This window comes from Equus asinus, chromosome 17, assembly GCF_041296235.1.
Source record: "Equus asinus isolate D_3611 breed Donkey chromosome 17, EquAss-T2T_v2, whole genome shotgun sequence".
NCBI lineage: Eukaryota > Metazoa > Chordata > Mammalia > Perissodactyla > Equidae > Equus > Equus asinus.
Genome location: NC_091806.1, coordinates 11,435,392 through 11,458,047, shown reverse-complemented (window position 1 = coordinate 11,458,047; position 22,656 = coordinate 11,435,392). Strand labels below are relative to the sequence as shown.

General features: G+C 42.3%; 1 protein-coding gene across 16 annotated transcripts in view; it reads left to right on the top strand.

Annotated features, from left to right (window-relative positions):
* Positions 1-22,656, top strand: part of AMBRA1 (autophagy and beclin 1 regulator 1) — a 159,467-nt gene that overhangs the window by 112,685 nt on the left and 24,126 nt on the right. For 15 of the 16 annotated variants that reach the window (XM_070487602.1, XM_070487603.1, XM_014861278.3 and 12 more), the window contains 3 exons: positions 5,695-5,805; positions 15,600-15,788; positions 16,633-16,787. In XM_070487602.1, the coding sequence (XP_070343703.1) occupies positions 5,695-5,805; positions 15,600-15,788; positions 16,633-16,787 (455 nt within the window). Of the gene's footprint in view, positions 1-5,694; positions 5,806-15,599; positions 15,789-16,632; positions 16,788-18,215; positions 18,338-22,656 lie in introns of those variants that run through there. The other variant, XM_014861291.3, reaches the window with a different exon arrangement.

Genomic DNA, 22,656 nt, shown 5'->3' with positions numbered 1-22,656 from the left:
TGCCTTTGAATCTTTGTCAAAGATCAGTTAACTATATTTGTGTGGGTTCATTTATTCTGTTTCATTGATCTGTTTGTTCTTTCACCAGTGCCACACTCTCATGATTATTGTAGCTTTATAGTAAGTCTCAAAGTTGGGTGGTGTCAGGCCTCCAACTTTGTTCTTTCCTTGCATATTTTGTTGGCTGTACTGGATCTTTTGCCTTCCCAGATAAACTTTAGAATCAGTTTGTTGATATTCACAAAGTAATGTTCTGGGATTTTGATTGAGATTGCGTTGAATCTATAGATCCGTTTGGAAAGAATTGACGTCTTAACAGAATGGAGTCTTCCTATCCATGAACATGGAATATCTCTTTAATATTTATTCAGATCTTTTGTGATTTCTTTCTTCAGAGTTTTGTAGTTTTCATCATGAAAATCTTGTACATATTTTGTTAGATTTATACCTAAGCGTTTCATTTTTTTGGTGCTAAGGTAAGTGATGTATTTTTAATTTTTAATTCCAGTTCCAGTTACTCATTCGTTCATTGCTGATATATAGGAACGCAATTGACTTTTTTTGTAGATTAACCTTGTATCCTGCAGCCTTGATATAATTGCTTAATAGTTTCAGGAGAATTTTTTTTTTTTTTGATTCTTTGGCATTTTCTGCATAGACAATCACGTCATCTGCAAACAAAGATAGTTTTATTTCTTCCTCTTCAATCTATATAGCTCTTATTTACTTTTCTTGTCTTATTGCATTAGCTAGGACTTCCAGTACAGTATTGAAAAGGAGTCATGAGAAGAGACATCTTTGCTTGTTCCCAGTCTTAGGGGAAAAACATATAGTTTCTCACCATTGAGTATGATGTTAGCTATAGGTTTTTTGTAGACATTCTTTATCAAGTTTAGGAAGTTCCCTCTCTTCCTAATTTGCTGATAGTTTTTATCATCAGTGGGTGTTGGAGTTTGTTAAATGCATTTTCTGCATCTATTGATAAGATCATGTGATTTTTCTTCTCTATCCTATTGGTGTGATGGGTTATATTAATTTATTCTCAAATGTCAAACCAGTTTTGCATACCTGGGATAAATCCCACTTGGTTGTAGTATATAATTTTTTTAATACATTATCAGATTTGATTTGCTAGTGTTTTGTTGAGGATTTCTGCTTCTATGTTCATAAGAGATATTAGTATGTAGTTTTCTTCAATGTCTTTGTCTAGTTTTGGTATTGGGGTAATGCTGGCCTCATAGAATGAGTTAGGAAATAGTCCCACTTCTGTTTTCTGGAAGAGATTGTAGAGGTTTGGTGTAATTTCTTCCTTAGGTGTTTGGTAGACTTTACCAGTGAACCTACCTGGTACTTTCTGTTTTGAGAGATTATTAATGATTGATTCAACTTAATAGATAGAGGCCTATTCAGATTATCTGTTTCTTCTTGGGTAAGTTTTGGTAGACTGTGTCTTTCAAGGAATTGGTCCATTTCGTCTAGCTTATCAAATTTGTGGGTGTTTCATTGTTCATAGTAGTCTTTTAGTATCCTTTTAGTGTCCATGGGATGAGTAGTGATGGCCCTTCTTTCATTTCTGATATTAATAATTGGTGTCAGAGCCGGCCCTGTAGCCAAGTAGTTAACTTCACGCCCTCCGCTTCGGCAGCCCAGGTTTTTGCCAGTTCAGATCCTGGGAGTGGACATGGCACTGCTCATTAGGCCATGCTGAGGCAGCATCCCACATGCCGTAACTAGAAGTACCCACAACTAAAAAATACACAGATATGTGCTGGGGGGATTTGGGGAGAAAAAGCAGAAAAAAAAAAATAATAATTGGTGTCATCTCTCTTTTTCTCTTATTTAGCCTGGCTAGAAGTTTACCAGTTTTATTGATCTTTTCAAAGAGCCAGCTTTTGATTTCTTTGATTTTTTTTTTTTCTCTGTTGATTTCCTGTTTTCAGTTTCATTGATTTGTGCTATGATTTTTCTTGTTTTTTTCCTTCTGCTTACTCTGGATTTAATTTACTCTTCTTGTTTCCTGAGATGGAAGCTTCAATTATTGATTTTAGATCTTTCTTCTTTTCTAATATATGCTTTCAATGTGGTAAATTTCCCTCTTAGCACTACTTTTACTGCATCCCACAAATTTTAATAAGTTCTATTTTCATTTAGTTAAAAATATTTTTAAATTTCTCTTGAGATGTCTTCTTCAAGCCATGTGTTATTTAGAAATATGTTGCTTAATCTCCAAGTATTTGGGGATTTTCCAGTTATCTTTTTGTTATTGATTTCTAGTTTAATTCTCTTGTGGTCTGACAGCATGCTTTGTATGATTTCTGTTCTTTTAAATTTGTCACAGTTTGTTTTGTGGCCTAGAATTTGGTCTGTCTTGGCGGAGGCTGTTTTACTAAAGAATCTAGGGCCTAGACATTTGACCTTAATCTAAAATAAAGTGCTTCTCTCTGGGCCCTGGCACATTATTTGGGGCAGTCTTTTACAAAAGGACCTGTATCTATCAACTGTTGATTACTGAGCTATACCTGTAGAAAAAAAGCATACAGAGATTGGAATCAACGATTAAAATAATTTTAGTGGCGGTCATTTATTAGACAATGCTTACCACCACTTTGTATGTGTTGTTTCAGTAAGTTCTCCCAACAGTCCTATAAGTTGTAGGTATTATTATTATTATACCCTTTTTACAGATAAGGAAACTGAGGTTCAGAGAGATTAATTTACAGAATCACACTATTGTAGGTATTAGCTAGAAGTGTCAAAATTGGGTCCATCTTGATTCTGAAGCCTGTATTCTCAGAAACCATGCAAAAAACAAACAGACAGACAACAAACCATAAGGTCCTGGTTCAAGCCAGACTGTCTTCCATGGCGGAAATAGAAAGCTGGAAGGGAGCAGAGTTTAATGCTGTGCCTTTGATGAGTTTCTTTCCAGAATCGGTATCGCTAACAGTGTGGGTGCCTTCAGCAGTGGGCGTCCCAGTAGTGGTGCTCTCTAGGAGCACCTATCTTGGAGTTACAATGTAGGCTCTATTTATCTAGCTTGGGGTATCCTACCCAGGGATAATTTTGATCTCCAGGGACCATTTGGCAATGTCTGAAGACGTTTTTGGTTGTCACAACTGGGTGAGGGGTGATGTACTACTGGCATCTAGTGGGTGGAGTCCAGGGATGCTGCTGATAAGCATTCTGCGATGCACAAGACCCACCCTACCTCCTAAACACAGAATTATCTGGCCCAAAATATCAATAGTGGAGCTTGAGAAACCCCGAGTCCAGCTTTTTCCATTCTGTTAGTACTGAGAAGACCTGGAGGCTTCAGAAATCCCTCAGCAGTCTCTCAGGATTTTATTTCTGAGGCTGAGTGCCTCCTGTGTAAATACTCTGTAGCTCAGTCCATTAGCTCATTCTGGCACATTTCCTATACCTTCAGGTTAGTGGCCACAGGCCTACTAAATACATGGTTGGGGTTTTTTAATAGGGTGATACTTTCTCTTCCTGATGTTTCCGAGAGACAGGCTCAGTTGCCCTACAGTTCTTGCAGAAGAGAACCTGGTGACAATACTCTAATCTGTTGCTGGCTTCTTTCGTTTCCTAATCTATGTTTACGTGGCACTGAAAATTGACTCTCCCTGCTGCTACCTTCCGTTCCTCCTCAGCACTCTGGCACCGTTGACAGAGGACACCTCCAATCTCTTCCGCACAGTGCACCCATACCTGTTTGTTTCATTGCACAGCTGTTCTCCAGAAGCCATTTCTCAGGGCATGGACACTACAGGATGCTTCTGGAGCTGTGGGTTGGAGTCTTAATCACTTGTGTTCCCAGTTGCAGATCCACAGCACTCTTAAAGCATCTGGTATTTTCCTTAACTGTTTTCCTGTTTGTAGTTCTCATCCTTGCCCCTAGATTTTAAGCTCCTAGAATATGGGGTTTGTTTCTTCAATTTATTTTCTACCCTCTTTTAACAACTAGCATTTTATTCATCATATGCTGAAAAAATCTTCTTTCCTTCTTCCATTTGGGGTTGTGTGCTTTTCTATTAAAAGTTGGAGGAAATGATAAGAAACTAAAGTAATTTGAGAGAGGCTAGTGGTCAAAAACAGATGCAAGCCATCTAGATAAGCAATCCAGGGGAAGAATTCATAAGCTCAGTGGAATCGAGCCTGGGTCAGAGTGGAACTGAATAGGTCTTTCGAGAAGTGGTAGACCTTAGAATTAAAAAATGATTTTCATTATCAAGGAGGCCTAGAAAAATCAAGAAAATTCCTATTATGAAAGTCCTATAGGTAGCATACGCTCCTCATGACCCAGAAGTTCAGCAAAAGTTCCCAAGTCAGATGTAATTATTACAGAATTTTCTATAAAGGTTTAAAAGCAAGGGCAGATATTTACCTCATTTGAGTGATATGCTACAGGGCCCTCAATAGGGGTTTGAGGTCAGTGGGCTCATTGACAGCACCCCTAAATGCTGTCTTTCTCAGGCCTTTAAGGAAATCATGACTATTTGGGTCTGTGTCTTTGAATCTGCAAGATTTTAAAGAATGCGTTGTTTTGGCGGTATTAGTTTATCTAGAGTGGTATTTCTCTTTATTTTATTATCACAGAAAGATGATGATACTGAAGAATCTAGATATAAAATTGTCCATTGTTCCAAGGCTAGTAAGCGCTAACAAGTTCAATTTTTCAAAATAGGAGTTGATTTGCAGCAGAAAATACTATTTAGGTTGTCTAGCATATAAGAATGTTCTATTCTCCCAAGAGGGTTTGGCTCTGTCTGATCAGAAGGGTGGTTGTGTATGAAATGCACCTCGGAAGGAGGAGGAGGAAATGACATGTTCATGTAAATGAAATACAACTGCAAATTAAAGTGTCACCCTGTTAAAAAAAATCCATTTTTTATTTAATTGGTTACCAAGGAAAAAATGTCATACAGAAGTGTGTATCTCAGGGAATCTTAAACTGTGAGATATGACAAATGAATCTGGATTCAAGGAAGTTCTCAGGAGGCGGGGTGGGGTGAAGGGGTTATAAAATATTGCCTTAATAAAAATATTCTAATGCTGAAAAGCTAGGCTCATAAATTTCTGCTGTGATACATGCCAGGGGTCCAGAAGAAATTAACAAATATTACCTCATTTGTTCTTTACTGTCTCCATCTATCCAATCAGCTGTATGCTGGCTGCCTCTTCCCTGGAGGAAGCCTCCTTTTGAGATGTTTTATTAGGAAGAAGGTTATATACAAAGGAGGAGACGCTTTCTCCCAAAAAGCTCTGCTTCCTACAAAGACATCCATGGAATGAACTGCTTTTCTGTGTGGCTTTTCTTTGTTAATGGTGTCCTTCCATTTTTCACCCCCCCACACACACACATTTTTATGAAACTTCCTGTCTCTTTAGATTGTGAGCCTACCAGCCAGGATGTATACTGTACCTGCCACATGGTTGGCACTAGTTAAATGTTAAGTAATAATGGGAGGGGCTGGTGAATGGGATTATTCCTCCACGTAAAATTGTTCTTGAGAAACATATCTGCTTTCTCTCTGAGATAGAGACTTGACAGATGGCACTCGTCTGCTTTCTTCAGCCTTAGTTGTGGTTCTTCCTCTTCCCCCTCTCCTGCTAATCCCAGTGTTATTTTATGTTTGCAGTGGAAACATGTAGATAAATACAATCATGTGCTCTCTGTCTTCTCCCCCGCAGGGGCGGTGATTGGTGATGGACAGTCTGCCGTGGCCAGTAACATTGCTAATACTACCTACCGGCTCCAGTGGTGGGACTTCACTAAGTTTGACCTCCCAGAAATCAGTACTGGTAAGCCAAGATAGAACTAAGGGTCCTGGTAAAAGGGTTATCTCTTACTGGTGAACCAGAACTCCGAAACCCAGGTAGCACTGGATTTTTTATCATCTCATTGAGCAGCTGATTGCCATGTGCCATTTCCGCAGCGTCTGCAACTCCCAGTTAAGCAGCTCAGTGAACGTATATTGAGCACCCACCCTGAGCTGCGAGCAGTGCTAGGAACAATGCTCAGGTGGACGCAAAAGTGAAGGTGTCCCTGCCCTGAGGAGTTTACCAACTAGTAGTTCATTGTCCTAAGCCTGAAGCTTCAGGTGGAACTGAGAAGAGAAGAAGGGAGTGCAGGACTGACAGCTAGATCTTGTGACCCTGAGGAAAGAGAAAATGTTCAGATCATTTATTAATCCAGATCTGAGGAGAATGAGTGAGTGGCGGGTGGGTGTGTGATTTACAGACACGTTTGTCTGACAGTCCATTTGCCCAGCTTCTAGGGAAGTCTGCGATCGCATGCCCCGTTTGTTCAGTTGGAATCACAACATTTTAGACATCTCCTTTTACTTTCTATCTAATGAAGGACTCTCACATGTTCCTGAGAAGTGGTTCAGCCTCCGCTTGAAAACTTCAGATGCTAAGTCTCACTGTCTGACAAGATAGTCTAATCCATCACTGAGAAATTCCTTTTAAAATGTTTGTTCTTGTCCCCAGACACCATTTCCCTTGTTGTTGCTTCCTCCCATTGGTCTGGTTCTACCTCTGAATCTCCGTAGAGTGAGTTCAATGATGCCTTTTCTAAGTGACAGTTCTCCAGCTATTTAAAGATGAACCGCCATTTCCCTTTAAATCTTTCTTTTGCAGGCCAGACTTCCTGAGATTCCTTTAGCTGATCTGGTTTCCAAATCCTTGGGAGTTCTGCTCATCTTCCCTTTTGACTTTGGGGGCCCAGAACAGAGTAGAAAACCCCAGATGAGAGCTGTCCAGTACATAGTGCACTGGTGGTTTGGACAGTATTAGTTCATCTGAAGATTTCAGCAGCTTTTTCTGAAGCCACTTTTGAGCTTGCAGTCACTTCAAATTCCTTGATAATTGTTAATAAACCAAGACTCTACTGTCTGGTACTTACTTATGCAGTTTGAATCTTTTAAAAACCAAAGCAGGTTTGTATGTGTTCCTGTTAAATTTTATCTTAATAGTGTCAATTGCGCTTCCTAGTTCCTGCCTCTCAACATCTTTTTGAACTTTGGTTCAGTCCTTTTCTCTCAATCTTCCATCATCTCCTAATTTGAGAAGCTTGCTTTCTCTGTCTTCCTTTGGATTACTAGCAGAAGTGGTGAATCAGTCCGGACACTGTACCCAGCCTTGTGGGATGTTACCGTGGGCGCTTCTGTGTCGATTTTTGGGCTTCCTTGTTCACATCTGAAGCCCGTATCTTCCTGTCTTGTCCACAGGCTATTGTAAAAGTTTCTCAGATGCCTTAAAATAATCAAGATATTCTCTGTCTGTGGCATTGCCCAATATGCCAGTCTTGGTATCCTTATCAGACCATGAAAATGAGATTAATTTTCCATGTCCTAATCTTAGTGAAACCTCAGTAGCAATCATTTTGTTCTTTGTAAGTGCTAATAAACCACATGTTCAATAATCTGTTCTTTAACTCTCCTGGGAATCAACTGCAATCCACCTTTTCCCTTATTGAATACCAAGTCTGCTTGTTTGTCTCTAGATTTCTGGCCCAGATCTTGTTTGCCATAATTTATTTCCATTTATTTTGGGTTTTAAAATTTTGTTTACTTTGTTTCTTTTATTATAACCTGAAATACATTCACCATTCAAAAATATAAAAGGGGGGCGAGCCCAGTGGTGCAGTGGTTAAGTGCACACGTTCCGCTTCGGCGGCCAGGGGTTCACCGGTTCAGATCCTGGGTGCAGACACAGCACCGCTTGGCACGCCATGCTGTGGTAGGCATCCCACATATAAAGTAGAGGAAGATGGGTATGGATGTTAGCTCAGGGCCAGTCTTCCTCAGCAAAAAGAGGAGGATTGGCAGCAGTTAGCTCAGGGCTAATCTTCCTCAAAACAAAAGTAAACAGCGAAGAGTTTCTCAGTCCTGCTCCCAGCTTCCCACCATTCATCCCCATAGGCCCCCATGGCTAGCAGTTTCTTGTACATCTTCTCAAGGATGTTGTGTGTCGATACAAGCAAATGCAAATGTGTGTTTCCCACCTTCCATTTCACCAGACGGTAGCATGTTAGACATATTCTTCTTTCTGCACTTTGCGTTCTTTACAGTATATCTTGGTGATCTTTCCATTTCAGTGTATGGAGTTTACTTGTTCTTTTTAATGACTACCTAGTATCCCGTTGTCCAAATGGCATCTCTAGGTTCCAGTTTTTTAACCAGTCATCTGCTGAGGGACTCTTCAGTTGTTTTCAGTGTTCTGCTATACAAATGGAGCTGCAGTCCATCATTTTTCACATGTGCAAGTATCTCTATAGGATAAATTCCCAGGGGCTGGCCCAGTGGCGCAGCGGTTAAGTTCGTATGTTTCACTTCTTGGCGGCCCGGGGTTCACCATTTCGGATCCTGGGTGCGGACATGGCACGGCTTGGCAAAAGCCATGCTGTGGTTGGCGTCCCACATATAAAGTAGAGGAGGATGGGCATGGATGTTAGCTCAGGGCCAGTCTTCCTCAGCAAAAAGAGGAGGATTGGCAGCAGTTAGCTCAGGGCTAATCTTCCTCAAAAAAAAAAAAAAAAAAGGACAAATTCCTAGATGTGGAATTGAAGGGAGAAAGAGTGTGTGCATTTGTGATTTCGGGAGATTCTGCTAAGTCACCTTCTGTAGGGGTTATGCCAATTTTTACTCTCGCCTGCGATTTGTGAGAGTGCCTCTTTCCCTAAATTCTTTGTTGAAGAATCTGTTATCATATTTTTGGATATTTGCAAATCTGATAGGTAAAAAACAGTATGTAGGTATTTTAGATTTGTATTTCTCACATTGCAAACTGGTTGTGTGCCTCTTAGCCACATGTGTTGGCTTTTCTTGACCAGTCCACGTGCTTTACATATTTGTCTATGATGTTGCTGGTCTTTTCCTCATCAGTTCTACAGGCGTTCTTTATAAATCAGAAATTCACTTATAATAGGAGTTTCCTAACTGTCGTTTGTCTTTTAACTTTTGCTGAAGGTTATTTTTGTCATAGAACTTATTTTAAGTAGTCAGAATTACCCAGCTTTCCTTTTATGGTTCCTAGATTTTGTGTCATCATTAGGAAGATCAGTTAGTGCTTTTATATTTTAGTTTTTTTACCTTTAAATCTTTGTTTCACTAGAAATTTAACCTAGTCCTAAATAAGCGGAGTGTGATCCAGCTTTCCCCCTTATGGCTACTCATTTGTCCCAACCAATTTGTAGAATAATCCATTTGTCCCCGTTGATGTGGGGTGTCGCTTTCATGCTATTATTAATTTCCTGTGTATATAGATGTATTTCTAGACTACCCTGTCCCAGTGATCTGTCTGATTATTCATGTGAGAGTAGCACATGGGTTTAAGTTTTGAGGCTTTGTGTTTTAGAATCTCGTGGGACTAGTCTCTTCTTGTTGTTTTTTTAATCCAAATTTTCCTGCCTGCTCAAGCATTTTTTTTTTCTATATGAACTATTAAAACTACCTTGCTTCTTCCCTTCACCCTCTTGAAAAAATCCTGTTAGTATAATTATTGCAATAGCATTAAGTTTATAAATTAACTTAGGGAGATTCCGTATCTTTATGCTATCTTCTTATGTGAGAACGTAGTATGATTTTCAGTTACTCCAAGTCTCTCTTGTGTTCTTAGAAATGTTTTAAAGTTTTCTTCATATAGATCCTATACATTTCTTAAGTTTATTGTTATAAGCTTATTTTTTAACTCTAACTATCTTATTGAATTTGTTTTCTAATTACAGTTGTTACTCAGTTAAATCTCCTGGGCTTTCCAGTTATATGATCTGTAAACAGTGATCATCGTACCTCCTCCATTCTAAGTTTTACAGCTGTGAGTCCTTTTTCTTGTCTAAATGCACTGGCTGCTACCATCAGCACAGTGTTAAACCATAGCAGGCATCCTCGTATTTTTCATGACCCTAGTGGGAAAACTTCTCGCTTTTTCCCAGTAAGCATATTGCTGGCTTTTGGGTTAAACTACAACTAGTTTGTCATTTTAAGGAAGTCATCTATCCCTATTTTATTGAGAGTTTTTATCAAGAATAGCTATTGAATTTAGTCATGCCTTTCACCATCTATGAAGATAATCATGTTTTTCTCTCTCCTTTGATCTAATAATATCATCATTATGTTAATAGATTCTGTCATATTGAACCCATCCTTACATTCCTTGAATAAACCCCACCTGGTTCATGGTATATTCTTTAATTTTAATTCCTTCCATGTGGCTTGCTAATAGAAGTTTTTTTCATTGATATTTGTAAATAAGATCTTTTTCTTTTTTATAAAATCTGTGGGTTTTGATAATGATGTTACGCTTGTGTTGTGAATATAATTTGGAAGTTTTTCTTCTTTTTCGTTGTCTGGAACAGTTTAAATGGTATTGGGATTACCTGTACTTTTTATAGTTTAAAGTTCTGGGTCTGATTTTTTTTCTTCTCTTTTTGGTAATCATAGGGAGAGGTAGTTCTATGGTAACTTTCTGTCAGCTGTCCTGTGGTGGTTAAGCACATGAACTCTTGAGCTGCACCCTTCTGCTTCAAATCCCTGCTCAGCCACCTTCCAGCAGTGTGATCTGGGTCGCTTAATCTCTCTACACCTTAGTTTCCTTGTCTATAAAATGACAATCATAATAGTGCAGATTTCATAGGATTGTTATGAAAATTTAATTGATTAATACACGCCAAGCACTTTGAACAGTATCTGATGCTTACTACACATAGTAAATGGTCACTAAGTGTTAGCTGTGTTTGTCATGTCTTTTCTTGGAAATTGCTCCATGATTCTGTGAGAGTATGGCCAGAACTCTAAAGTCACACCTGCCCGTGGTGTAGTACTCTGAGATATGTGTTTTTTATCTCTGGAGAGTGATGTTCACGTAAACAAGATGTTGCTCTCCTTGAACCTGTTGCCTCCTTTGTAATGGGCTTCTGATCCTTCTTAAGCATGTCGTTTCTACCCAGTTAGAGATCATTTTCCTTGATAGAAAACCAAAATATTCAGAAGAATAGAGGCATCGGATTTGCTGCTAGCATAGCCTTTTTGGTTGTCCTTAACATTTTTTGTACAAGCCTCAACTCATTCCGACTACAACTTCCTATCATTCCCCTTGTGTGTTCCTTCTTACGTCTTCTGATCATGGTTCTTGTAAACCTGAGCTGACACAGAGCGTCATGTGCAGCCAGATTAACTCAATTAGTTTGGCTCGCCTTTAAATCATGTGTGGTTAGAATTCTGCTTTTTAAAATTGCCCTACTTTTCTTAGAGTTTTTGCCTTGGGAAAAACTTGCATTCTAGGAGTTTAGGGCTCATATGTCTGATGATAGCCGGTGTTCCTTTCCATGGCATTACCCTCTAGAATGACAGGCTCTTTCACCTGAGCTTCCTGTCATTAGCTCTTAAGTGTTTCCTGGTTGGTCTGAATAAAGTCTAGTCGCAGGTTGATGGATCCAGCCATCAGCAGAATAAGTTGGGAATCCATTTTGCTGTAGGATTCATTTCTGAATGTCACCTATTTCCCAGTCAGGTGAGTGACTTTGGCTTTGGCACAGCACACTCCTGGGAGCCACTGGTCCTGGTTTTATGCATGTGTTCAGCAGCCGCTATGTTGCTGGTCATCTGACTTATCTGAATTACATTTAACCCTTTTCTGGAGTAAGGCTAAAGATTCTCGCAACTTGTTTCTCTTAGTTGGGGTGCAGGATTAATGAATTACTCTCTGTAAAGAGTTTAGAAGTTTGTGAATAAGGCCTCATATACCTGGATAATTTTGAAATCGCTTCCATGAAAAAAGTAGCTCATTAGATTCACTGGGTGAATAAAGTATTGGTCACTAGTGTGCCCTGCCAGAATGGCCCTTAAGAAACCCGGGGGCTGAGTCGTGTGAGGCAGACCACACCACAGGGGATGTGGTGACTGGTACCTTTGGGGAATGCTTAGAGTGTCATCTGGAGCTCTGCACAGGAGGTCTTATTCTGCAGTCACAGGGGCTCAGGGATAGCCAAAAGGAAATTTTCCTACTGATTTAAACCCTTTTGGCTTTCCAAATCGGTATCTAATGCATTTGCAAAAGCACTATAACTGCTAATTGCTCCCATGGCCTCATCTGGCCGGCCAGCAACAGGCTACAAATCGATCCTTGTACAAGGTGTTTGTTTATAATTTATGGAGCTGATAGGAAGGCAGAGCCATCTGCTCCTCCAGGCATCAGTATTTCTAGCCCCTCCCATTCCCTGCTAGGGCATTTTCACTTGGAAATCATTTATAATTAGGAGGAGATTACATTGCAGAGTCTGGAACATGGCTTCCTGCTGTCTTCTGCAGCGTTTTTTCTCCCCCTGGAGCTGCCCCCTGAAGCTCTTAAACAGTTTTGATTTGAAAAATCCTTTCTTTCCCAGCCTTCGTTTCCATCTCAGCTGCCCAGCTAACTGCCCCATCATCCTTCTGCACGCGTGTTTTGGCCTTAAGTGCGGGGCAGGTTGCTGCGGCTCTAACTCCGGGATCAAGGACGGTTTGGTAAGGCAGCAGTTTTCAAGTGCGGTCCCAGACCAGCAGCATCACAGACACGTGGGAACTTGTTAGAAATGCAAATTCTTAGGCTTCACCCGAGCGTTCTGTGTTTTAATAAGCCTTCCACGTGACTCTAATGCATGCTAATGCTTGAGAACCACTGTGGTAAGACAAGGCCCAGAGCAGAACAAAGATTTCTAGTGGTGTGTGGGTTGCCAGTCTCTTGGGCTGTGTTTCAGTTCACCTTTTTCTCTACCTGCTTATCTTATCGTTGAGTCCAAAAAGGATGGCTTGTCCTTTTCATTAGTGCCTTACTTTCCTATGGCCCGAGAAAACAAGTAACAGAGATCCAAGAAATCACTCCCCGCATAAATGAACTCATCAAAATTTCCATCTTATGAGAAGAAGCTGCACAAGTGAATTGAAGCAGTGACCATTCACCATTGTAACTGAACATTTCCATTTCCATGTGGGAAATTAATAGACAACAAGCAGCAAATGTAAGTTGCTAATTGGAGCTTTGAAATAAAAGTGAAAGTGTAAACAGCACCCAGTGCTTGCTGAAATGAAGCTGCTGCATCATTCCGTGCCTCCCACCCTCCCCTTCGCTAGGGGAGAAGTGAAACCCTTGATGGCCAGCCACACCATTCCTGAAACTGAACGTGCTGCTAGAGAAACTGTCTTAGTTTTCAGCATTCTCTTTTCGTTGTCATTTGCCTTTTTGCCTCTGAGCTCACTGCAGTCACTGGGAGCAGTTGTGAAATTGGGTGGAGTTGAGGGGCGGGGACAAAATTTGGGAGATGGCCATTGACTTGGAATCCTCGTAATGTAGTACAAACATAAACACAATGGCTTAGATTTGAGGCTAACAAAATGCTTTTTGTCTATATGCCCAGTTTTTCAGGGGCTTACAGCCAAGCTTTCCAGAAGGAAAACCTTACTTTGTACTCTCCTTCCCATCCTCCGCCCCCCCTTAGAAATTAATCTGACAGTGAGCAGTTCAATGCATTTTTCATGTTGGTGGTGAGTTTTAAGGGTTATTGTAGGCTTCTCTATGTTTGGTCAAATTACATGTTAACACACGTGAGCTAGATCTATGTAACGGCAAGATAGAAAAGCCTGCTTTCATGAAGTACCCAGCATGCGTTTTTGAGACATGAAATGTGGATAAAATGGTACCTGCAGAGCTGTCTTAAAGTCGACAGAGTCCCATCTCCTTCCCTATTTACTTTTGTGCCCTACTTAATATTTATGATTTCTTTGCTTTCTTTATCTCCCTGCCTTTGATGGTTACGGTCTAAATTGTCAGTTTCTTTTTAACTTTCTGAGGGTTGTGCTAACCTCAAGGTTAGAGAAGCAAGATGGACTCACTCCTGAAGCTTCTTCCCCCACTTCCTCTGGTGCTCCATCCCCAACTGGAATCGTGTCAATCCAGGGAAGGAGGAAGAGATTGTCATCTTTTTGGCAAGAGGCTTGGGACCCTGAGTAAGGAGCAGACGGTCTCGGTGCTAACTAGATAAATCTAGCCATACAGGCTAGAGCAGATGGTGGGTTGGAAGTTGAGCAGTACGGAGCCCTAATGGTGATAGCAGTGAGTATTTGGATGTCATTATTTTATTAGTTGGCAAACAGAGCCGTCCTTGTGGTCCCTCCTCGGTTTTATGCGTAATGTGCTGTAGGTGTCAGCCCCCAAGAGTTGGCACAATAGCCTCATCAGTGTGTTCTGATGTCTTTTTTGATCTCCTCTGTCATCTCTGTGCCTTCATTGGCAACACACAGGGAAAAGGAGATGAATAAAGAGTTTTAGAAATCACCCTGAGTCCCTGATCCCATAAGCCACCAGACCCCTGAAAAGCAGTTCTTGTTTTGTTTTCCTTAAGGTAGTTTCCTGGGGGAACTTGCCCTTGATCTCCCAGGTCGAGCCTTTTGGCTCCCTGGAGTAGATCACCCAGAATCTAGAGAGGGCATTGAGCTCAGCTTTTTTTTTTTTTTTTTTTTAACCATAATGTTTGTAACAGTGGACATCCAGGTAATCTCCTTGAGATAAGAGGAGTAAAAAGTCTTTTTGCATATGCATATGCGACAAGGACCAAGGGAGCTTTGTCCTTTTGGATGTGTTATGCTGTTCTGCTTGTGCCCATGATGTGGCCACTCTGGTTTCAGGCTCACGTCAGGGGTAAGCCACTTCTTCCTGGCAGGGAATTGCACAGTTGGCCTCAGAGAGAGATTCAAATGAAAACTAAAACATAGCGTGCAGGCACAGTCCCGGTGCTGGCTAACATCTCATTAGTTCTGTTGTGAGGAGCGTATTCTCCCCACCGACAGACATTCCTCCACCCCCGACCCCCTCTCTCGTGCTGAGCGTGCCGCATGGCTGATGCTGTGCTTGATTCTCGGTAACTGCTAAGTGCAGGCTGGGGCTGCCCTTGGACATTGGCTTACAGTGTGGAGCAGGCATAGAGCATAGTGAGAAGTGCAAAGAGTTCCACCATCCAGCCAGGCTGGGCTTTTTTTCTCTTTATCCTCTCTGGTGGAGTTAGGGATTAGTATTAGCAAACAGCTTTCCAGAAGATTGAAGTCTCTGAATGTTCTAGTTCTCTTAAATAAGAAAGACACAAATTTGTGAAATGACTTCCTTCTCTGAGGCCACATAGCATGTGTAGAGCGGGACTCTCACCCTGAGGAAGCTTTACCTGTATCACCTTTCTCTCGGAATCCGCGGGTTTGCGCTTTCGTTCATCTTAGTTTTGATCATTGGACAATAACTGCTGTTGAGTGGCTCTCCAGGAACAATTTTTAATAACTTTTTCCTTATCCACTCTCTTAAATGCTATTTCCTAAGTGTGAACTAAGACTCAGCAGGTGGTTGTGGTTGTGTTGACTCTCTGTAGTTTCCTGTTAAAGTGGTAGAAGAGACATATCTTTCCTGTCTCTCCTGTTGCTTGTTCCATGACATTTTAGTTTGATTGACAAGGCAGCCCTTAGCTTTTCTAAAGAGGGTTCAGGCCCTTAGAAAAGCCCCCAGATTTCTTGACCCAGAAGTCTTCACACCATCAACTCCAACCTTTCTTACCTCTTTTCTTTCTTTGTCTGATGCAGCCTCCGTGAATGTGCTGGTGCAGAACTGCAAGATCTACAATGATGCCAGCTGTGACATTTCTGCAGATGGCCAGCTTCTGGCAGCTTTCATCCCTAGCAGCCAAAGGGGCTTTCCCGATGAAGGCATCCTGGCAGTGTACTCTCTGGCCCCCCATAACCTGGGTGAAATGCTCTACACCAAGCGATTTGGTAAGGGATAGGAAGCCCAACATAGTGACAGAGGGATGCTGGTACCATGGCGTGGGCATTCCTAGGTGAGGCGTGACTTAGGTGGGAATAATGATCACATACTGCCCCTGCTTCACTGGGGCACAGGCCAGAGGAAGATTGCTTTGCAGGAGTCCCGGCCAGTAGCCTTGCAGAAGAATCTCAGAATAAGAGTTCTCCCCACCACAGTAGCATCACTGGCATGCTCCTGTTGTGATGGGCAGGAATAAGGGAGGAGCTTTGGTCCTGCTTGGGGAAGTGGGCACGCTCATACACTGCAAGGCAGCTTGACATTGTGTATTAAAAGCCCCCAAAATGTGTGTTCCCTTTGATTCAGCAATCTCACTTGTAAGGGAAGTAATCAGAAAACTATACAAAGACATTGACAGCAGTGTTGTTTATCATAGAGAAAATGTCAAATTGTGAAGCATCGCTTAAATAAGTGGTGGTGCATTTATAGGACAGAATACCATTTGGCCTTTAAAATGCTCTTATAGAAGAATATTTAATGGTAGAGAAATGTTCAAAATGTATAAAGTGAAAAAAATAGATTTCCAAGTAGTATTTACAGTATGATACCAGTTTTCTTAAATATGATTCTATGATAACAATGGTTAGGATTTATTAACTACTTTTTGTACGTCAAACGCTGTACTCAGTACTTTATATGTCTTCTTATTGTATTCCTCACTACAGTCCTGTGAGGTAACCCTAGGATGACCAAATGAAGATGAAGATTGGAGAGAAAGAAAAGACTAAGAGGGAAATTACCTCCTTGTCATGGCAAGAACTCTGGGAAATGTCTCTCTGTTCTTTTGGCCCTTAGGTCCCAATGCCATTTCCGTGAGCCTTTCCCCAATGGGCCGATACGTAATGGTGGGCTTGGCCTCACGAAGGATCCTGCTGCATCCCTCCACAGAGCACATGGTGGCCCAGGTCTTCAGGCTGCAACAGGCCCATGGTGGCGAGACCTCCATGAGGGTGAGTTCCATTGCTTGTGCCTCCACTATGTGGCAGCTCTCCCAGGCTTGGCAGGGTAATGAAGGACAACGGCATGATCTCCCAGCCAGGATCAGAGATGCAGTGTTCGTAATAAGTAAGGAGACTGCAGTCCAGCCCATCCGTGACCAACGGACTTCACTTTTGGAAGCTTTGTACTGTTAAATACAGGAGCTTTCTCACACCCTAGATCATGAGCTGGGCTCCCCAGAGGCCTGAAAGTATCTTTGGATAAAGACCAAAGACCAATCCTTCCTTACCTCAACATGAGACCTTTAGTCTGGAGATACATAAAGGACCCACTGAAATATTTATGCTTATTTAAACAAAATTTTTTTTGAGGAAGCAACTTATAGAAAGTGATAGATGGTATACTATGAAATGTTCTTTTCTGTGGGTTTTAATCATGATGGAAGTTGAGGAGTTTGGGCAGCTGCTGTGCTCTTAACCATTCTGTCCATTTTAGCAGCAGAGAAAGGTACTGTTTAGGACCCTCTTTTGTCTGAGGTAGACCTCTCTTGTATTGCCATAAAAGCTTTCTGGGCATCATAGCGTTGGTGGCCTTCTGGACTCAACCAGACTAGTTTCTGACTGAGCTTCCCACATCCCATGGGGCTCATTTGGCCAGGGTTTTGTCAGGGGGAGTCAAGCATTTGAACAGTTCTCTAATTAGATGGTATTTAAGCTCTCTCTCCAGCTAAGAACCTGTGAATTCCCTTAGCACTTTGTGCTGTGCCATTTATAGTTTTATACACTTGTTTATGTGTTGTTTTGCGTTTTCTTAGCCTTGTGGTTGTATGTTTAATCCACCTAATTAGGTTCAGTGTAAGCTCCTTAGGGGCATATCCCCCCAGGCGCCTCATTTAGTCTATGCTTGTTGAATGCCTGCAACGAAAGCATTTGTTTTAAAGAACAAACTAGAGCTAGAACCCATTAATATACGAAGGGATAGAAAGTGGGTGGTCTGGTGTGGTCATCTCCATCCTCTTCTCCCTCCTGTCTCCTGCAGGGACCCTCCACCCAACTCTACCAAGCCACTTTCCAAGCATCCTGGATTTAATAAGGGTCTTTTTTGCCAGTGTGCCTTTACCTGGAATGCCCTCCTCTCCCTCAAACCCAGCTGCCCGCAAGCTCTTCCCCTTCTGTGGAACCTTTCTAAACAAATTAATCACTCGCTCCTTTTGCCACCACTGTACAGTACACATGCTCCTCTTAACACTCAGCACACCAAACGGTAGTTATTTGTTTCCATGTCATTCTTCTCTCCTGGACCGTGAGCTCCTAGAGAGCAGAGACCATGTCTGTCTCATCTTTATGAAGTCCAGGTACCTAATAAGGCACCTAACATTCAGGAGAAGCTGAATGAATGAAAAAGAACTTTGAGAAAAGCATACTCCTTATCATTTCTAGGTGGTAACTAGCAGAACCCATGATGGCTGACAGCATGTCCCACCCAGCCTCGGACAGGCTAGAAACAGGGCCATTCTCTGCTCTTGACATCAAAACTGAGAGGCAAGTTCTGATTCGTGAGTCCCATATGACTTCGGAAATGTTTGACATTAGATGATCGGGAGAATACTTCGTGGGAATTTTGAAAGCCTGTTTTCTTATCTAGATATTTGAGGATGGACGTTGAATTTTAGTTCACGTATTCTTATTTTGCTTATCTGAAGCAGATTTGGATGGTGAAAGTACCCAGTGTCTGCTTTTCACCACCTAGAATCCTCGTCCCAACAGCTGCTCTCCTAACCCTTCCTGCCTAATTGTGGAATAATTATTTATAATCAAGAGACAGGATCTGATTTCTGCAACAGTAATGGACATCTCCAGCCTCTTCCGGAAGCCAGGGCTCCTGCCCTTCTTCTGGGCACATCCTGCCAGTCCTCCATCCTAGCAAGGTTCCTCTTTTCCATAAGTAGCCAGAAACATCTAGCCAAGGGCAGACAGCTACAGGGCGGAAGCCAGGATGTTGTCACGTATGGGGCTGGCAGCTCAGGGAGTGCAACTGAAGTCTGCTGAGGAGATGAGGTAATCCATTGCTGTCCTGCCATGGGGCTTCAAAGCATCCGGCCAGCTGCTGCATCCCTTCCGGCAGGAGCTGTTCCTCAGGCCTTCCAGAGAGGCTTTTTGGTTCTCAAGAGGTACCATCCGCCACTTAGGAGAGGGAGCTGAAGTAACCAGAAGGCTCTCGTTTGGGAAGTGTTCCTCTCACCCAAGAGACAGGATCCAGGCTTCTCAACAAGGTTTTGCCCACTCTGTGTCCACCCAGTGTGACTTTAAACCCCCGTGCTACAGAAAGGTTTCTGGTTTTCCAGGTCTTGGTTGCCCCTTACGTCCAAAGGCACCAAAGCACTCAGCAAATGTCCCTGAATTCAGTCATTGGTGGAAGGGAAGACACCTGCTTTTTTGGATAGCTGTGCTGTACCACCGTTTAAGGCAAGAAGTGCATTTTTGTCTAAGAACAGGGAGCGAGGGTTTAATGGGACAATAGAGCATCTCCCTCTTTGCACAGGTAAGTATAGGTGGGTGTCTCCATCTGTGATGTCAAGCTCCGTCTTTGAAGGAATGTTTTTGTGGGTAATGGGCCTGTCCTAGAGCTTCTCTACCCAGAATTCCCCTTCTCTTTGGCATTGCCTCTTGGAATTCAGAGGTGAACTTGTTGGGCTAACAGACATTCCCAGGAGAACATCCTCCAGAGTATTGACTTATCTTATTTTAATTCCCACTAAGAACCTCTCTCCCCAAGAGATGATCTCTTACACAATCCCATATGAAAACTCTTCTGAAAATGAATTGCTGATTGCTGTTAGCCCTAGCGCGCTTACTCTAAGCAGTTCGTAGACCTCTGGATCAGTGCTTCTCAAACTGTGCTCCTCAGACAACCTGCGTTAGAATACAGGGGTCCTTGTTAAAGTGCAGACGCCCCTTCAGACCTGAAATCAGAGTGAGAATGGGGCGGGAGGGACCTAGGTATTTGTATTTGTAAAACAAGCTTTCCAGATGATTCTGATAAGCGTTTGAGTTTGAGAGCGCTGTCCTTCATGATTACTTTCTTCATTTTAGGTTTCTGCCCTCAGCCTGTTCAGCAAGGCAGACAGTCTCAGGTTTATTTCTTGTTGTGGTTTCATGCGTGGTGCTTTGACCCTTTGCTAATTTTGTTGCAGGCCCAGTGGTGTTTGTGTTCAACTTCCTACCAAACTCTTAGCTTTCTGGCTGTCTGTGCTTTACCTCCCATCTTTTCTCAGCTGTTGTTTCTTTCCAGGGTCCTCCCCTGAATTTCTCTACATGCAGGATTCTTTTCTTCCCTATGTTGAGTCATTTTAATTTTTAGCCTTGTTTCTAGGATCCAGGGTCCTTTAGTATTTCGCTACTCTGCTTACTGGGGCTAGGCTTAGTCTTCCCAATTTTAGGATGATTGGCAAATCAGGAATAATAAAACTGGGCACATACTGTATCTCCCCTTCCCTCTGTCCATCCAGGCTCCTCCAGGCTGGATCTGCTCCTCTCGTGACTCAGGGTCTTACTGTCTGTCTGACTCCCTTACACTTGAGCCAGGGAGGGCTTTTTGTTAATTTCTGTTTTGTTTTTAAGCTAGGCATTTAGAGATTGCTGAGCTGAAGTTCTGCTGAATTCTCAAAACACTAAACTGTCTGTGTTCCCTCTCTGCTTTCATATTCTAATTGGAACAAGGCACAATATTGTAACAGAAAACTGCAATTAATTTTCTAAAATAGTGGCAACTTGCACATTATAATAACTTTGGTTGTAACCAAGTGAAAGCATAACAACAAAAGTATAAAATTACTAATGAAACCAGAAATAGTCATTTAGCAAACTGTTCTTCCAGTTTGTATCAGTAAGAAGTGCTATTTTACCTAGGAATGGGAGCAAAAGTCAGCAGTGGGAGCGGGGAGTGCTTGGGCATTTTGAGCTAGAAAGCAAGAAGGATTAGTGCTTTCAACCCAGGAATTAGCAGGTGGTGCGTACTCTCTCCCAGATGCATAGCCCATCCCCCAACAGGTGGGGGTTGTAGGCATGTAAGTGGTTTAATGAGAACTGAAAAGGATCCTTATTGCATAATCCCTGCAGATCCTAGAGGCGCTGGGGGCCCGAATCTCACCAGTGCTGGGTTGCTTTTCTCTCTAGTCGTTTTATTGGCAAAAGTGATGGACAAAGACACCTTCATTTGACTTGGGTGGGAGAAGCAGCTCTATGACAGAAGCAGTTTAGCTCTCCTTTCGCCATGGAATAGCCTTGTGCTTCTTAAGGCAAAGCCTCAAATACTTAAGGGTCAGTTTTATTGAAAGCTTTTTCTTTGTGGCTCTGCAGTAAAACTGATTCAAGTGTTGAGCGACTGTTACCTAGACAGATTGCTAGTTTGAAGGGGCTGTTGGAAACAGAACCTGCTCTCTCCCCACCTCTCTCTGCCCCCTCCCTCTCATCCCTTCCCCCTTCTTCTATCCCCCTTCCTTTGCTCTCCCCTCTCTTCCTCTCCTCCTCTCCCCCTCCCCCACTTCTTGACCCTGAGGGTCTGCTCTTCACTGAAGACTGTCCCCTGTGAACCTTCTGCCTCTAGAGTCCAGCTCCAGAGATGTGCATCCCCTCCTCTCAACAGGTCCTAGGCAGCAGGGAAGGAAAGCAAATTTGTTACCATTTTTTACAGACCTGCAAGGTATTCATCTAACTGGGCTGTAGTTCTCAACGTGTATTCCTGAGACCGCATCAGCATCACTAGGGAACTCAATAGAAATGCAGATTCCCGGCCCCACCCCAGACCAGCTGAATGAGAAGCTCTGGGGGTGGGGCCCAGCCGTTCTTGCTCCCCAGCCCTCCAGATGGCTCTGCACCCTCAGTCAAGGTTGAGAACTAGTCATTGGCTGCATGGAGATTCTAGTTTGACCTCACCTGTCAGTATAGCTTTGTCCTTTTCCTGTTTGCTCTCGCTCTGTCTCCTACTGTCTCTGGAACCTCACCTGGTTTACTTCTGTGGTTCCTGTTAACCACATCTTTCAGATACTTGCAGGAAGTTGAGAAATTATTGAGTACCCTGAGCATTTCTGGATCATGCTAGCATCCTAGTGATGGTACTTTAAGGACTAACTAATGCTGTGAGGCGTTTTCCAATTCTGATTAAAATTCTTACCTGCCCACGGTTGACTTTACTCAGGCTCTTAACTGCGAGCCCATGCCTGTTAGCCTACATGCTGTAGAATACAGAGGTGCTCCGGCTGAAAAAGTGAGCAGCAGTATCTTTGTCTTTCTCTCTAGGCCCTTCCCTGTCTGAAAGAGTATATCTTGAGTTCCTTTTTCCAATGTTCACCTCACTGTTATCCTTGGATGGGCGACATCACCATCATACCCCACTAATGCGTGTCTTTCTGTCACCCTGGTTGTAAAGAAACCTTGGTAGGCTTGCTTTCTTTCATACCATTTTATAGCCATCTTCACAGAGCCTAGAGATGACTGATTATTGTTATTATAAGTTCATTAAAATGAACCACAGAAAAGGATTGGTATCCAGAGTGCTCAGATTAGTCATGGCTAAATTATAGCTTAGATCCTGGGTCAGGATGGGTGTCCAGTGCTGTCAGTACTGACCAGCATTTATGTAACTAACATCTATAGGCTCTTTTGGTCTGTCCTAGCTTCTTTCTTCAATATATAATCTGCATAAGGCTCCATCCTTGCCCTGAATTTAGCCTGTGATATAATTTCATCTCCTATACTTCCCTAGATTCTGAAAGTTTGATTTTCACAAGTCATCTGGAACTCTAGTTCAATCCAGAGTAATCTCCAGGAATCTAAGAGAGTCGAGCCTCTTCTTAATCTTGTCTGGCCTTGGGAGTGGCAA